Source organism: Mesoplodon bidens, assembly GCF_964165515.1.
Source record: "Mesoplodon bidens genome assembly, chromosome: 9".
In the NCBI taxonomy this organism is placed as follows: Eukaryota; Metazoa; Chordata; class Mammalia; order Artiodactyla; family Ziphiidae; genus Mesoplodon; species Mesoplodon bidens.
In genome coordinates, this window is record NC_138166.1 from 6,108,588 (window position 1) to 6,127,343 (window position 18,756).

Here is an 18,756-nt window from a genome sequence, read left to right on the forward strand (position 1 = left end):
CTTCTAAAGCTTCTGACCCACTTCACTCACTACCATCCTTCTGGTCCTGAGACAGTTGATAAATCTATGTTATACAATATGGTGTTAATCACGCAAGTTGTTTTTCTACTCATCGGGTCTGCTCCAAGGACTTTAGTAACTTACAGCCCGGGCCGCGTCACCGAAGTCTATCTTCAACCTTCCCATGGCCCTAATGATAGCGATAATTGACTGGATGGTGTTACTGTAGACCACTGCTTTGTACTGTTTACATTCCTCTTCTGAATAACCAGCTTCGTGGATAATTCTAACAAGACAAAAAGAGAAAAGGTAACTCTTACTTCCTTTGATGAAACAGTACACTTAAACATAAAAAAATTTAATGTTTTAAATCTACTTACTTCATTTGCTTCACAATTGTACTTTTCCCAGATTCACCAGCACCTAAAAAAAGGGAAATAAATGAGGGATTTCTAATTTTATCACTTATGTATATCCAACTCCCAACACACACTCTCTCTGTCTCTTACAGTTAATTTTTTTTTTTTTTTGGGCCACGTGGGCCTCTCCCGTTGCAGAGCACAGGCTCTGCACGCGCAGGCTCAGCGGCCATGGCCCACGGGCCCAGCCGCTCCGCGGCATGTGGGATCCTCCCGGACCAGGGCACGAACCCGCGTCCCCTGCATCGGCAGGCGGACTCCCAACCACTGCGCCACCAGGGAAGCCCTCTTACAGTTAATTAAAAAAAATTTTTATTGGAGTATACTTGATTTACACTGTTGTGTTAGTTTCTGCTGTACAGCAAAGTGAATCAGTTATACATATACATACATCCACTCTTTTTTAGATTCTTTTCCCATATAGGTCATTACAGAGTACCGAGTAGAGTTCCCTGTGCTATACAGTAGGCCCTTATTTATTTTATATATAGTAGTGTATATATATCAATCCCAATCTCCCAATCTACCCCCCACTTCCCCCAAGTTTGTTTTTTACATCTGTGATTGAATTTTTTATATCAAAATGATCTTTATTGGTTTCCAAACATACAGAAAATGTCTTAAAAATAAGTCCCATCTGTTTATTACATCATAATTCTTAAACTCAGCTAAAAAAAAATGCTTTCATCGATGTTTTTATGTATTCCCTGAAGTATTAAAAAAATTCTTTCTTCCATAGCTTACACTGAAGCAGTATAAATACATCTTACTCAAGATTTTGCTCCCCACTGGAAGATGTTTATCTGTCTGGCCAATTATCATAATTTCAACCTTTGCCTCATGTGAAGTGGACAGCCCAGTGGTGCCAAGAAACCACGAAAATTATTTTTAAATAATACGTTATAGTAAAATAGCTATCTCACACATTATATAGTCAACCACCATTACTGAACAAGTGACACACAGCTGGCGTGCTTTGCTAACACCGGGGATGCAGTGGTATGGCAGAAATGTCTCCCCCTGTGTTTTTCTTTATTCCCTGTCATAAACCCATTCTCAAAACTCTCCTTCACTCTCTACATATTCATGACCTCCTCACAATTTGAGTCTCTAGAATTACGCCATCACAACACGAAAATATCACTAACAAAATGGCCCTTTATAAAATTAGAGCCCTGTAGATACTGTGAACATCTGAGCACAGGACACAAAACAAGGAAGATATGACAAGTCTATTGTTTGGCTTCATACCATCTTTGACCAGCGCTACAGATCATGGAGCTGTTATTACTGTCTGAGAGACAGGGCTCAGGATTTTCATTATCTAGGCCTCATATTCCCATTTTTCCAGAGCCACTGCTATGTGCTCTATGTTCCAGTGTCACTGAACTTACAGTACTGACAACACCTACTGCTGATGACGCCACCAATCTTCAAACATACTGTTCCTCCTGCCAAAGTGTAATTTGCTCTGCTTCCTAGAGCTACACTGGTGATGCTGTATCAACCACCAAACCTACCCCCTTCCTCAGCCTTTCCTGACCCACTCCCGCTGTGATCCCTGTTGCCTATCCCTTTGAACATTTTCTACTTGAATGCTCAGCAGCTAACTTGTGCTAGACACACAATCAACCAGAAATGTACCTGAATGTATTCAAGCTATCTGTGACGGATCAGTTAGATGGCAAACTTCTGGGCCTCACTGCCTTCTCCCCTGCCCCCTCCAGCTACACACATCCAAATCATCAGAGGCATCTGAGAATAAGTCATAGTTAAATGGCCTATTTGAAAACCTGGGGGGAAAACTGCTTAAATTTTACTTGTGATTTGATATTCAAGAAATTTTCCCAAGATAGCTGCATATTAAGTAGAAAAGCAGGCGCTGAATAAACAACGAGGGCATTATTCATCTACAGACAGCCTTTGAATCTTGGCAGGGCATCTGCCAATACAAACAACTCCAAGATAAACAACCCATTATATATTAATCAACAAGCCATATACTTGGCTCTATGAAAAGCACAATTGTGGGCATTATGGCTCACACATTTCTGTAATTCAAGAGAAGCCCACCCAAGTAACACACCCTCGGCAGTTTCCAGCAGGGCTATCTTCAAGGGGGCCCTCTGTGCTTCTAGGGCACGGCAAGTTGACTCAGCAGCAGCCGTGTTTTGCTGATAGGACATTTTAGATCCCAACATCCGTTCACGGGGTGGTGATTCCACATGCACAGTGAGCTTCGATGAACAGCCACCCATGGCCCATTCTGTTAGTGAAACAGCTCAGAGGTTCAGAGAAAGGCTCACATGATACAAGCTCGTGAGGTCTGAGAGCCATACAAGGGGAAAATCGGAAATAGTAAAGAATAAGATGGTTACCAGCTGAACTCTGTGTATGCAGATGAGAATTTTTAAATCTTAATGAGAAAAAGGCAAGTTTTCCTAATGTTAGACATTATCTTTAAATTCTAACTCACTTCCTATCTCATACAATAGTTGGTGACATGAGACATTGAGCTTACGCCACAGTGAGCATCTAGTTAATGGCTTGCGGTCCCCAAAAATCCTGAAATATGTTCACTATTAAGGAGTGGAGATGGCAGTGTTCTTGGCTGGATTTCTACTTAATTTCTTTGCTAGTTAGACAAGGTACTCTCTGTGGACCAGATTTCCTAAAGACAGAAATACTGGGGAAAAAACTTTCATAATTTAGCAGTTTATATAATTACTTTTCAATTCTTACTTCCATGCAGAGACTCCTAATAGGAAAATTAGAAATGCTGCACAGTTATGGTTCCAGCCTTCTAAGCACTGGTATTCTTTCCACACAGCGTACAGGAAGGAGTTAAAGGTTGTCCTCCAGAAATCTCAGTCAGCACAGTCCTGTCTGAGAGACTGACAGGAAGCAATAGTGTAAAAAAAACCAAACCAAAACAAACAAACAAAAAACCCCTCAGAGGTAGTGGAGGCAGGAGAAAGGAGAAAAGGGTAAAGTTTCCTAGCAGTATTCGGCTAGGCAAGCTATTGCTTTTCAGTTCAATCCATAGGCAAGACTAAAAGAGCGAGAGTACCCTTCTTTCAAGAAGAAACAAGGAACATGTAACACGTATCAGTCAGGAAAGATCAAAGCGTGGGACCGCTGCGGTCACAAAGCTGAGATGGTCAAGGTGACTAGGTGGCCTGTAAAGTAACTGTTGACAAGCTGGTCGCTGTGAAATGAACGAGACTTTAGGGTAGTGGGAAGGGACGATGTAGCTCCCCAGGGCAAGAATGTGTGCAGGGTCGCCACAGCGGGCCAGGAACCATAAAGCCACTGAGCGGGATCCCCCAGACCTCTCTTTAAGGAGGAAGTGGCGGATGGAAAACTGCATATCTGAGAGTAAATACTGAGCCCAGCAGGTGTGTGAGGTGGAGCTGGGCACCTGATAATGCACCACACAGATAATGGGAGGGCAAAGGAGCATCACCACAGTAACACGGACAGGGACTCACCTGCGGCTCCCTCCGGGCTACACGCACAGGGCCGCTTATTCACAGGGCTCGGAAAAGTAAAACATATCAAGTGAGGACAAGGAGAAGGACGAGGGAGGGGAAAGACTAAAAACAAATCAGGTCTAAGTAAAGTAACCCCTTGGCTAGAACAGAGTTATGTAAGTTACCATTATAAAAATGATCATCAAATAGTGCTCACCCCTGATCTTTGGTGAGCGGCAGTCTAGAGAAATTTGGAATTTTAACGGTGGCGAGGTTTAAAAGAAAAAAGAAAACACCTCTGACCTCAGAAAACACATACTCGCCCCCCCGCCCAGGAATATTCTTTATCCAACTTTGCTTGGGTTCACATTTATATCATTCGTTTCCTGGTTTCAGCTGCCTAACATCAAGGCTGTTCAGCATTAAAACGGTGATTTAGTCAAAGTCATCTTACGCTGAATTCCTGACACCACTACTCCACTTTTAAAAACTCCCAACTTTTACGTACAATTAAACCATTTTTACGTTCGATAAGACTAAATTACAGTTCAGTTTAAACTGGAATAAAACCAAATTTACAAGTGCATTTAAAGTCGCTTCTGTTTATCATAATGCTACTGTAAGATTAGTAAGATCAAGGCCCTTGTTTTTAAGATAGACGCAAATAAAGAGGATGCAAGGGCAAATACTAATTAAAAATAAGAGGCTTAATTATCCCCCTTGAAAGTAAAGGAAAATTTCCTTCCCTTTTTCTTAGGACATTTACTTCAGAAAATTTTTAAACATAAGTGCTTTCTCCTCTGTTTGAAATGTATATACAGTTGACCCTCGAACAATCTCGGTTTGAACTGCATGGGTCCACATATAGGTGGATTTTTTTCCCCCAATAAATTCATACAGCACTACGCAGTCTGAGGTTAGCTGCATCTGTGGCAGGTCCTGGAACCAATTCCCTGCAAATACCAAGGGACAACTGTATACCCTTTTGAAAACTAAACAGGCCTTTTTTGTCAGCTTTATGATCAAGAATGTCTTTCTCAAGGACCTGAGAACCATCTTTTTGAAAGGTAAACATCACAGGAGATAGCACCCCTATCTTCCGGTTTCTGCAGGTAGGTAGGAGTCTAACTTGGGTGGGTGTCTTGCTCCAAGTTGCAAAACTACCTCTTGTCATAGGATAAGTTTGTTTCTCTTCTGGATAAGGTCAATTAGCTAAAAGATGGTTACCTCAATTACCAGGTAAAGTTAGGATGAACTGTGTGTGACATAAGGTGTTGTAAAGCCTCTCATTTAGGGACTAGTTGTCATCTATCTCGAAAACATGTACGTAACTGGTTGAATCAGCTTGGCTATGTGAAGTGGGTGACATGCCTTTCTGTCTTGCAGTCTCTTAATGGACTGCTTGTGATGCAATCCATTCAATAAAAAAATGTTTTCTTTCCCCACTACCTTTGTGAAGATGATTTCTGGGTTGGGAGAAGACTTTGTTTTTAATTATAATTCCCCAACATGGGTAACAGTCTAGAAATCTTTATTATTTAGCTGTGAGAAGCTCTGGACTTACATTTATATAAATATATACGTATTTATAGGCTATATCTGACATTCTGGGATATAAAAATAATGACTGTAAACAGCAGAATCTAGATTCCCCCAAATGATCCCCTTTCTCCAAATATTAACTCCCCATAAAATTACTCCCCGAGCCATTCATGTCTGAGATAGGGCTCACACTATTACACTGCACAAGGATGATTACACACACAAGACTACTCTAGCATCCAGGTAGGACAAAAGAAAGGAGAACTGTGGGCAACACAGGAAGCTTTTCCCTGGCAGCCTAGTCAAAGAGACCACAGCAGTAACTAACTGAACTGAGAGATCAATGTTTCTACGAGTCGAGTCTCAAGGCTCACACGGTGAGGGTAAGGAAGAATAGAGGGCTGGGGGGCACAAGTATACTCCTCGGGGTCTACAAGTTTGCTGCAAGAAATTTTAATTCAGTGTTTTTATTTGTATAACAAGAATAATTTAAGAAATGCTGAGTCATCTGAATGACTCTATCTAACTGAATTTCAGGATCTATACTGGAGTTTGTGTTTATAGGTCCTGAGATACTCAAGCAAGTGCCAAACATTGTACCTTGCTTGAGAATCTATCCATCCATCACTCTATCTGGTTTGGCTGTCAATCACTAGACCCCCTATCCAAAGAAAGGGCCATGTGTTTCCAGCAGGCCAATCCGAGTTGTGTTGGAGAGTAAAATTCCCTATACTTATACATCTTATACAAGCCATCAAACAGAACATTTTACAAATTAATATATGTAAACATATTTATATATAATATACACAAAATATACTAAAAACTTAACAAAATAATCACTTTGAATACACTGATCTTTTTTTTTTTTTTCTTTCTCCAAGAAAGGAATGAGATCTAGGTGCCAGAGATTTATTTTCCCTGGCCTTTTATGTGAAAATTATCAAGAAAAAAAATCACAGCACTCAAAGCATAATGTGAAATCTGGCCCACAGAAGTCATTTTCCATGACCACATCATGGAAAACACCATTAAAGGATGGGGCCAAAACAGAGGGAGGTAGCACTGAGAGAAAACTAGGATAAGAGAAGCCAGACAGCAACCCTTGAGCCTTTAGATACAGTCATATTTAGGGAGTCATATTACAATTGACCATCCAGAGTGAAACACTGTTGAGAGTTAAAGGGGGCACAAGCATAAACTAGGACTGACCTGGGAAAAGGAGAAAATATATCACTCTAGTCAGAACTGAAGACAATTTCAAGTTGATTTCCAAGCTATGAGTCAGTTATGAGTTTGCTTTCTGTCACATGAACCCGAAAAGAGTTTTGGACTAACCCTGTGCCAAACAGTATTACTTTAATTATCCTTAGCTAATGAAGGAAAAACAAAGGAGGTCAATGATGCATTTGCAGCAAGTAAAGGTCAAATGATAATTACTGCATGCTTTACAAAAGAAAGTTACAGAAGTTCAGACAGAGAAAAGATGTGGGAAGATCAGTCATTATATAGCCCACTGTAGAAGAGGGATGCCTTCCTTAATCCAAGAGTCATACTGTAAGTACAATTTACTGTGACTTATATTGGGTTGGCCAAAAAGTTCGTTCGGGTTTTCCTGCAACGTTACAGGAAAACCCGAACGAACTTTTTGGCCAGCCCAACCATCATTATTTGTCTTACTAAATTCATATTGACTTTACTTTTTAAATGTTCATATACATTATGTTATAAAACTGTTTGTTTTTATAGTTCATAGAAGACCTATAAAGCATAAGGAACTTTGTTCCCAATGACAGTTACACACATTTGTGAAAATAATTTAGAACTATACAGGGGGGAAAGGTTTTCCTGTATCAGGGGGCCATACACTGCACCGTCTAAAACTCAAGTCTAACTGCTCTCGTGTTTTTGCTCAGCTGTTTACTATTAAGGACCAGTAAATAATTAACATATACAAACTCTCAACTTTTCCTATGTTGCCCTACGATTCTCCATGCGTCTCTGACACATTTCTGAGCATATGTGAGCAGAGGCACCGACTGCCTTTATTCTCAACCATCTTTTCAAGGATGTTTATATAGAGAATAGTCTTAGAAGACAAGAGATAATGCTTCCCTCTGGAACAGACAAGCAGGTCTGTTTGTTGTCGAGCATAATAAAGATAACACGCTCTGGGACAAAGATCAGGTGGGCTTCCTGCACGTTATGAAAAAAAGACTGGGGATCCCTAACTTAAGGGCTCCTCTACTGCAACACAACCCATTGCTTGTGCAGCCATGGCTCTCTTCGTGTTGCCCTTAGGGAACTGGGGCTGGGTAAGTCGCCATAAAGGCTGATACTCTGACAACTGCAATTGCTGTAATAAAGTCATTTTTGTCTCTGAACCAGGACTCTCATGTCTTCCGCCAGCAACCATGAAACTGGGGTGGGAGTTCTCCAGCAGTCCAGTGGTTAGGACCCCATGCTCTCACTGCCATGGGCCCGGGTTCAATCCCTGGTTGGGGAACTAAGATCCTGCGAGCCGCGTGGTGTACGCCCCTTCCCCACCCCCCCGCAAAAAAAAGGAAAAAAGAAACTGGGGTAAGCTAACTTGTTAGCTTGTAAGCAGGGTAAAGTCTCAGGTACTGAATAATTCTTGACATGCTCTTCTGCTTAATTTTTAATTAATTCCCAAATTTCTGACAACTAAGGACGCTTCCAGCCATGATCTCTACACCTGTACTACTTATCTTTCCTCAAATGGCAGCTTAATCAGGTTTGTCCAATAAACCCAAAGAAACAGCTAGAACAGTGGTTCTCAAAGCATGATCTAAGGACCAGTAGTATCAGCAACACTTAAGAAATGTACATTCTCAGGTCCCACCCAGAACTTACTCACTCAAACTCAGGGAGTGGGGCCCAGCAGTCTGTGTTACAACAATCCCTCCAAGGGATTCTGAGAAAAGGGAGGTAGAGGAAAGGTCTCCTCCTTTTTTCTTGATTGCGATCAGAATTATTATAGTGATTAAGTTGCTGACAAGCTGTAACAAACCATTATTTTTATGAAATATTTATATTTCCCTCCTCCCCCTGAAAGTGAGACAAGTAGTATTGTTTTAAATTTCTGCAAATAGCTTATTAAAAGACAGCTTAATTCTCCTATCTATGTCTGCATTTAATATGATACAATGTATTACTTTGGTTGAATGAAGAAAATCAACTTCCACATAATAATGTAGTTAGAAAATGAAAGAGCATTTTAATAGCATCTGCAGATAATTGTGGATAGTCTTCTTTGATTCTATACTGAACTTTGAAAAGGGTAGCTTAAAGTTTGGTTATAATGCATTTCTGTGAACTTTTCATACTTTGGTAGCTTAAAATCCATTGGTCTATCTTGTACTTGGAATGGATCTCTTACCCATGTCTGATTTGGAAATTACTTCACTGACTTATGGAGAACTGAATGTTGACATAATTTCAATGTAAAAAAAAAGAGCATTTATTTTTAAATTGCCATTTTAATATTATACATAATTTCACCAGAAAAAGCTTTAGGTCATAAAATGATATCAAGCTCCCAGTGGTAGGGACATGGTTTTCAAATTTCTTTTTTCTTTTTTTTGGCTTGAAAGCTCAAATTTTATTATTGGCAACAAATACTGTTTGCTGTTTTCCTTGAAGTGACAACTGACTAACTGCCAAATCCCCAAGTCAGATTAACCATATTTTTCTATCAGTCTTTCTTTCAAGTGAAAATGGAATGGTTTTCCAGGAAAAGAGCAACTAGTTCAATTCACAACTCAATCAATCACACAGCTGCTCTTCCTCAAAACAACCAACGTGCTCTGGCACATGCAAAAGTAGTTTGGGAGTACTTCGCATTTGGTCACACAGAATATTAAAGACATATGTACTTAATGGTCAAGATTTAATAAAAATAATCATGCTTATGACTTCAGCATTTTTTAAATCACAAGTGCTTAGTAGTGAAGAATACAATGACTACTGGTACAATCTCATGCTACTGACATGATTCAGGAGTTTGACCATTATTACTTTGGTACCATTAGAGCAAACAACACAATAGAAAAGGCAAACAACATCTTAGTATTACTATGAAAATGGTCTCAGGGCCCCCAGAGTCCACAGATCCCTCCTAAAACCAGATTTAATGTCTTTCTCACCTACTGGACTATGAGCTATGAGGGAAGAGAGCCCCTGGTTTCTGTCACCATGATATCCCCAAATCTAACTCCTATGGCAGGAGCACAAGACACTTATTCACCAGCTGGATGACAGGAAGAGAGGGAGGAGAGCGGGAGGGGAGGGGAATATACAAGATGAAGAAAGTGTAAGAAAATGTAACTGAATATTTACATGAATTGTGGAAAGGGAGAATTCTGTTAGAAGACCAGAAGAAACAAAGAAGTGGGTGGAAGCTTGTGACTGCCCCTTAAAAACAGGACACACACACACACACACAAAACAAACAAACCCAACAACAACAACAACAACAACAAAACAGGTTCTCTCCTTCTTCTACTGTAATAAGAGTAGTGGCTTGGAACACGGCAGCTAGAGACTACATTGCTTACCTTGCCTTGCTGCTAGGTGTAGCCACTTCACCCCATTTCTCACCAAATCATGATGTGTGTAAAAGGAAAATGCAGCCTTGGACTCTCTCTCTCCTGTTCCTATGTATGAGCCAGAAAATAGGTGTCCCTGTGGTCTTGTTCCAACCATGTGAATTAAGACAATGTCCAGGGACGGTAGGGCAATGAGAAAGAAGGCAGGAACTCAGGTCCCTGAATGGTCATGTGCGGCAGAGCACGCCAGCTCTAGTTCACCTTAGATCCGTTACACAAGAGAAATAAACACCTGTCTTCTTGAGGCCACGATCAGGTTAGGTGTCTCTGATACAGAGCTAGGCCTTCATGCTGACAATTGTTTTAAAAGTGGTCTAGATTTAAATATACAAGCAAATATAAAACAAACTAAAAAGTCCCCAAACCTACAAATGTTTTAAAAAATTACCATAAGTAAAGTAGAAAGGCAAACTACAGAATAGGGAAAACTATCAGTAATTAATGAGTATCAAAATGTAGATTTCTTTTTTTTCCAGTGCACAGCAAAATGACTCACTTATGTCTGTGTGTATGCTTTCTCAGATTCTTTTCCATCATAGGTTATTACAAGATATTGAATATAGTTCCCTGGGCTATACAATAGGCCCTTGTTTATTTTATATATAGTCGTGTGCATATCTTAACACCAAACTCCTAATTTACTTCTCCCCTCCCCCACTATCCCCTTTGGTAACCATCGTGTGTTTTCTATGTCCGTGGGTCTATTTCTGTTTTGTAAATAAGTTCATTTATATCGCTTTTTAGATTATGTATGTGATAACATATGATACCTGTCTTTATCTGATTTCACTTAACATGATAATCTCTAGATCCATCCATGTTGCGCTCTCTCTCTCTCTCTCTCTCTCTCTCTCTCTCTCTCTCTATATATATATATATATATATATATACACACACACACTACATCTTCTTTATCCATTCATCCGTCAATGGACACTTAGGTTGCTTCCATGCCTTGGCCATTGTAAACAGTGCTGCTGTGAACATTGGGGGTGCATGCATCTTTTAGAATTAGAGTTTCCTCCAGATATATGCCCAGGAGCGGGATTGTTGGATCATACAGAAGCTCTATTCTTAGTTTTTTAAGGAGCCTCCATACTGTTTCCATAGTGGCAGCACCGATTTACATTTCCACCAACAGTGCAGAAGGGTTCCTTTTTCTCCAACTCTCTCCAGCATTTACTGTTTGTAGACTTTTTAATGATGACTATTCTGACTGGTGTATAGCTGTCCAGTTTTCCCAGCACAACTTATTGAAGAGACTGCCTTTTCTCCATTGGATACTTGCCTCCTTTATCATAGATTAATTGACCATAAGTGCATGGGTTTATCTCTGGGCTTTCTATCCTGTTCCACTGATCTATATGTCTGTTTTTATGCCAGAACCATACTGTTTTGATTACTGTAGCTTTATAGTATAGTCTGATACAAAAACAGAACCCATATATATGCTGCCTACAAGAGAACCATTTCAGTTCTAGAGACACATGCAGACTGAAAGGGAGGGGATGGAAAAAGGGTTTTCACACACATGGAAATCAAAAGAAAGCTGGAGTAGCAATATTTATATCATATAAAATAAACTTTAAAATAAAGCCTGTCACAAGAGAAAAAAAAGGACACTCCATAATGATCAAGGGATCAATTCAAGAAGATGATATAACAATTGTAAATATATATGCACCCAACATAGGTGCACCTCAATATATAAGGAAAATGCTAACAGTCATAAAAGGAGAAATCGACAGTAACACAATAATGGGAGACTTTTACATCCCACTTACATCAATCGATAGATCATCCAGATAGAAAATGGATAAGGAAACACAGACCTTAAATGACACATTAGATCAGATGGACTTAATTGATACTTATACAGCATTCCATCCAAAAGCAACAGAATATACATTCTTCTCAAGTGCACATGGAGCATTCTCCAAGACAGATCACATGCTGGGCCACAAAGTGAGCACCACAAAGTGAACATCAGTAAATTTAAGAAAACTGAAATCATATCAAGCATGTTTTCCAACCACAGTTCTAAGATATTAGAAATCAACTACAAGGAAAAAACTGTAAAAACCACAAATACATGGAAGCTAAACAATATGCTACTTAACAACCAATGGATCACTGAAGAAATCAAAGAGGAAATTTAAAAATACCTAGAAACAAATGAAAACAAAACATGACAATCCAAAACCTAGGGGATGCAGCAAAAGCCGTTCTAAAAGGGGTGTTTACAGGGATACAAGCTTACCTCAGAAAACAAGAATGTCAAATAAATGACCTAACCTTACACATAAAGCAACTAGAAAAAGAAGAACAAACTGTGAAATTAACGGAAATCATGAAGATCAGAGCAGAAATAAATGAAATAGAGATGAAGAAAAAAATAGAAAAGATCAATGAACCTAAAAGCTTGTTCTTTGAAACGATAAAATTGATAAACCTGTAGCCAGACTCACGAAAAACAGAGAGGGCCGAAATCAATAAAGTTAGAAATGAAAAAGGAGAAGTTAAAACGGACATCGCAGAAATACAAACCATCATAAGAGACTACTAGAGCAATAAAATGGACAACCTGGAAGAAATAGACAAATTCTTAGAAAGGTACAATCTCCTAAGACTGAACCAGGAAGAAACAGAAAATATTAACAGACCAAACCAATCACAAGTACTGAAATTGAAACTGTGATTTAAAAAACTCCACACAAACAAAACTCCAGGACCAGATGGCTTCACAGGCGAATTCTATCAAACATTTAAAGAAGAGTTAACACCCATCTTTCTGAAACTGTTCCAAAAAATTTCAGAGGAAAGAAAACTCCCAAACTCATTCTATGAGGCCACCATCATCCTGATACCAAAACCACACAAAGATACCACACAAAAAATGTATATTTTTAAAACTCATAATGAATTAACATTAACTGACAAGAAAAACACCAGTACTCTAAATAACAAAAGACATAAACACAATTCATAGAGGAAAAACAGATACAGTAGTTTTAAACTGTATACAGATATATATATCTTCATACTAAAAAAAGTACCTTGAAAGATATACACTGAAAAGTGTTTGTATCTGACTAATGCAATTTTATGCCTCAAACATTTGTGTAATTCCAAATTTTTAAACTGTAAGACTGAATCAAAATTATGCAATTTATTTATAAAAATTTGGTCATATCTCTCCAATGATTAAAGTTGAATAAGATCATCTTCTTTAATCTCATTTGTTTCAACCCACGTTCCCATCTTATCACTCATGCACATAAATCTCACATTCTGATCACAGCAAATTACTTTTACTTTCAAAGTTTCACGATCATCCCCGCCTCCATTCCTCCCCCATACTTTCTCCCAAGTGGAGCCCTTATCAACATCGGCACTACAAAGGACCACACCATGTTCAGGCAGGGAGCATCTGGGATTGAATTTTCCCAACCAAGGCACGTCCAGTTCTCAGGGACAGTGAAAACTGAGCAGACACACACCAGGCCTGCTACATGGCCCAGTATGGCAGGTGAGAAAACCACCCAGCCCGCAGCCATACAGAGACTCAGATGAGAGATTCCAAGGCCTGCACCTTGAGGCAGCTCAAGCAGGCAGGCTCTAAGCAGGCCATGAGTTACGGCACCAGAGACTTCAACGGTGATACCAGGAGCACCTAGGTGAGAGCCATTACCTCCACGATCAGAGGAGGAAGAGGGCATTACATCTAAGGGACTAGACCCTGTTCCCGCTGCAATGAGCTCAAGAAAGTCCCTCGTTCCTCCCTGCCCACTCACAGTGCCCCACACCAATTAGGGAGAACAGCAGGAAGCAAGGATGTCAAGGGATGAAACACTTTTATCCGAACACCACAGAAGTAGACTGTTTAAATCATCAGATTGGACCAGGGCTTAAGCAACACTGAACATTTTGTAATTTTCCCTGCTAATCAGCAGGAAGTAAATTGATTTTAGGCTAAATTAAAATTGAAATAGTGTGAATCAACTCTTGTAACCCTCACTATTAATATACAGGCCATGATTTTTAAGCATATTTTTTAAAAGACAAGGATATTATACTTTCCCCTATCAAACATCCCAAATTTTACACACTATCTCCATAGCCTGTTCAGAGGAATTATTAAACCAGACTTGGATGACCACATGTTTCCTATCTGATGTGAGCTGACATCATCCTTTCACCACTTGGAACACTTCCCTTCAGTACGTAATCCGATGCACATTCCCTTTTCTACTTTCACCAACTCAGAAAAAGTAAATTCCGTGTGGTGTCAAGCTTTTGGCAAGTATACACGTACCTTGAAGTTTTCATTAGGATTCGGGTTCAGGCAGTGGAAGTGGTCTAAACACGAGAGAAAGAATCTCATCGCTCTTTCACGAAGCAGTCCAGGGCTTGCGGTCAGCTCGATACCGTGAGAGACCCAAGCACCTTCTCTCTTATTGCACTGCCACCTTCATGACATGGCTTCCGACTCAGGCTAGGTATATCTGTTCAGGATCCCACTGGCACATGAACTTGCAGTCAGTGGGAGGGACAACAAGCAGAGGGAGTGAGGGAATGTGTTTTCTCTTTAAGGGGATAACCCAGAAGTTGTCACTCATTTCTCCTCATATCCCTGTGACCAGAACCTAGCTTCCTGGCTTCACTTGGCCACCAGCATAGCTGGGAAATACAGTCACTAGCTGTGTAACTATGTGTCTAGAAAATAGATGTGGAGGGACCGTGCATACTGGGGAATAACCAGCAATCTCTGCTTAGCCCATAAGCGTATTCTTTTCTGTCTTGTGCCATCTGTTCCACCTTTAAGTTAAAAAAAAAGCAAAAACTTTAAAAATGAAACATTATGCCAGTCAATATATACAAAATGAAAGAGTTGGGTTTGTGTTTTGTTTTTTATTTGTTTTGGTTTCCTCCTGAAAACTAAGTTGGATGCCTTGGAAAAATGTAATAAAGCAAGCTATTTAAAAAGGCCACTGAATTAGATAAGTGTGAGCAATTGTCGAACAGAGACAAGCAAAAAAATTAAATCTGAAAGGATTCTTCATTCATATTCCTTGGCAAGTATGTTTAATTGAAAAAACCAAACTGGACATAAGGGGTTCATTTTGGATAAGCAAAAAAGACAGCTGTGAATTATAGTCAGTGATTCATACTCCCCCCCAAAAGGCCATGATCGTACATCAAAAGATTGCTGAATAGCATTATACCTATGTTTTCAACTAAAACAAAATATTCAAGTTATATTTGCAAAAGTTTTTTTTAGGGTTTCCCCTTAAGACAGGTAAATTCTGATCCCATCAGCACAGAAAATTTCTACGAAGGAAACTTCCCCCTGCATATCAACATATTCAGAACTTAATTACCTTTACTCCCAATTTCTATACTCCCCCCATAACTGTTTTTCTAAAATGTTTAAATTTGTATCAACTGTTTAACCAAAAACTTCTGAGCATGGCATTGCAAGGATGCTAGGATTTGGACCCACATGCCTTTTAGCCTCATGTCTTCTATACTATACACCTCCAATCATTCTCTAGCCATGTAAGTCTTCAAAATAATCTAACCTATACAGCCAGAATTCTAGCATCTATGTGTCAAGGATTATGTTAGGCAATCAAGTCAAAGTTGGATAAATCATGGGTCCTGACTCTAGAAAGTTGTATCCAGAATCAAAAGAGATAGTCAAGAAAATGAACAATTTCAATATACTTTCTTTCATTCAAAACATATGAAGGGGCTTCCCTGGTGGCACAGTGGTTGAGAGTCCGCCTGCCGATGCAGGGGACACGGGTTCGTGCCCCGGTCCGGGAAGATCCCACATGCCACGGAGCGGCTGGGCCCGTGAGCCATGGCCGCTGAGCCTGCGCGTCCGGAGCCTGTGCTCCGCAACGGGAGAGGCCACAGCAGTGAGAGGCCTGCGTACCACAAAAAAAAAAAAAAAAAAAAAAAACACATATGAAGTACCCACGTGACGGCACAACTCAGGGCATCGAGGGCAGCGTGAGTGGGAGTAAGAGCGGTGGCCCCCATCTCATGGGGGGAGGAAAAGGTGGCAGGAAACACTTCAGATCTTGTGGCCAGGAAAGGCTACTTAGAGGGGGTGACTGATACATGCAGATCATTTACTTAAAATATCAACACCTGCTACTAATATATCTCAACAAATTGATGTATCCAGTAAGTCAGTGGAAGAGCTCAATTAATGAACGGAAGAAAATGACCGTAAAATGTTACAGAAAAGTTAGTACAAACAAAACGTGTACAAGTGAGTAATTCCGAAGTATAAGAACCACAGCCCTCATATACTTTTCACTGGTCCAATAATGTCTAAAATACCCTCTTTAACCACTCTCCTAGGAAGGACACTAATAGGATTATGTCCAGAGAGGAGGCATAGAGGACCATAAACTCCTTCATTTGAGCAAAGGCTGATGGAGAGAGGAATGTTTAGAAAAAGACCAGGAGACAACAGGATGTCTGACACACAGCTGAAGAGCCCTCTCATGGGAAGAGAAGTTATACTGTGTGACACACTCAAGAAGGCTGAATTAAGATCAATAACAAATTACACAGAAGCAAACCTGTCTCAGTAAAAGGAATAACCTATTAATAAAGTGATGCCAGAATCTATAAAAACACATCATCTGTCAATAGGATTATTATTCCCCCCAGTTCTTTATAGCAGGAGGCATATATATATATATATATATATATAAAATATAAAATTTTGTTAGATGCCATTTTACATCATTAAGATATAAGTTAAAAAGAAATGGTGCAACTCCCCATTTCCCACAGTTAAAAATATTATACACTTAACAGTTTGTTAAGAGGGTAGATCTCATTTAAGGTATTCTTACCACAATAAAAGGGGGTGTGTGTGTGGAAGGAATGGGCAATACAGAGCTCTGGATTACACTACCGGAAATCTTCAAAATTACTTGGACCACCTTGATTTATGCAGTTGTGTTTAAAGTGTAGGTTTCATACAAACAACAATAATAAAGGATTATGTTGAATTCATACATTCTGGCCATAGCCAGTTTCTGTGTGAGGTCAAAGTCCCATGGAGATGAAGAAAAGAAAAGCTTTCACTGCTTTTTCTCATCAGCTCTCTCCACCAAACAAGAGTGAGTCTAACAACTATCAAATGACGGGGCAGCTTTAACTAAATACCCCACTCCATGCAAACTGACACACAGAAACCTAAAGTTTATAAGTAACAGAAAAAAAGTCTTCAGTAAATATCCAATAAATTAATTTTTGCAAGGAAATAAGGAAATATTTTTAAGTAAAAATGAGAATAAACAATGCATCAAATCCCTCATGACTGGCTAGGACATAAAATAGGTTGGCAAGTATTGTCACACTAATCAGAAAAGATTTATTTAAGCAAAGAGGCTTCACATCACTTAAAAATTTAGTCTGGTTATCCGTAAGAGAAGGAATTACTTGATGCTAATTTGAGAACCCTTTAGTTTCTAGTTGAACCGGACTATGGAACCAGAAACAGTAAAGTTCTTAAATGCCGACTGGGTTTTCTTTTCAAATTGTCTTTATTATAGCCATGTTACAGTTACTATAAGATGTGCTAACTTCTGTATGTTAAATGTGAAACACGTGTATAATTAATGAAATACATGTCTTGATTCATCCTCTCTAATGGATGTAAATGCCAGATTAGGGCTTCCATTAGGGATTTAGTATACTTAAATATTAAGAGTTAAGTAAGAGTTAATAAACATGAAAAGATACTACTGATACATCAGTTGTTGTCATCAGGGAAATGCAAATCAAAACCACAGCAGGAGGGGCTTCCCTGGTGGCGCAGTGGTTGAGAGTCCACCTGCCGATGCAGGGGACACGGGTTCGTGCCCCGATCCGGGAAGATCCCACATGCCACAGAGCAGCTGGGCCCCGTGAGCCATGGCCGCTGAGCCTGCGCGTCCGGAGCCTGTGCTCCGCAACGGGAGAGGCCACAACAGTGAGAGGCCCGTGTACCGCAAAAAACAAACAAACAAACCAACCAACCACAACAGGATACTACTTCACACCAGGATGCCTGCCATATAGCACAGCGGTCCCCAACCTTTATGGCACCAGGGATGGGCTTCGTGGAAGACAATTTTTCCACGGATGGGCGTAGGGGGCTCAGGTGGTAATGTGATCGATGGGGAGCGGCAGATGAAGCTCTGCTCGCCCACCGCTCACCTCCTGCTGTGCCGCCCAGTTTCTAACAGGCTGCGGACCAGAACCAGTCCATGACTCGGGGGTTGGGGACCCCTGACATAGTGGGTACCAGGATGGCTAGAATCTAAAGGTCAGATAATAACAAGTGTTGGTGAGTATGTGAATAAATCAGAACCCCCATACACTGGTGGTGGGAATATAAAATGGCACACCGACTTCTGAAAACACGCTGACAGTTCAAAAAGTTAAACAGTTACCATTTGATTTAATATTTCCACTCCTAAATATGTACCCAAGAGAAATGAAACATAAGTCCATGCAAAAAGCTGTAAATCAATGGTCAAAGCAGCATTATTTGTAACAGCCAAAAGATGGAAACAACCCAAATATCCATCAATTGATTAATGGATAAACAAAATGCAGCATATCCATACCATGGAATATTATTGGGCATATAAGGAATGAAGTACTGATAGAGGCTACAAA

At 39.9% G+C, this 18,756-nt stretch overlaps 1 protein-coding gene across 3 annotated transcripts in view; it reads right to left on the bottom strand.

The window, feature by feature from the left end:
- Positions 1 to 18,756, bottom strand: part of GNAI1 (G protein subunit alpha i1) — a 90,492-nt gene that overhangs the window by 35,214 nt on the left and 36,522 nt on the right. For all 3 annotated transcript variants that reach the window (XM_081243986.1, XM_081243987.1, XM_081243985.1), the window contains 2 exons: positions 381 to 423; positions 145 to 286 (listed from right to left, as the gene is read on the bottom strand). In XM_081243986.1, coding sequence (XP_081100112.1) covers positions 145 to 286; positions 381 to 423 — 185 coding nt within the window. The remainder of the gene's footprint in view (positions 1 to 144; positions 287 to 380; positions 424 to 18,756) is intronic.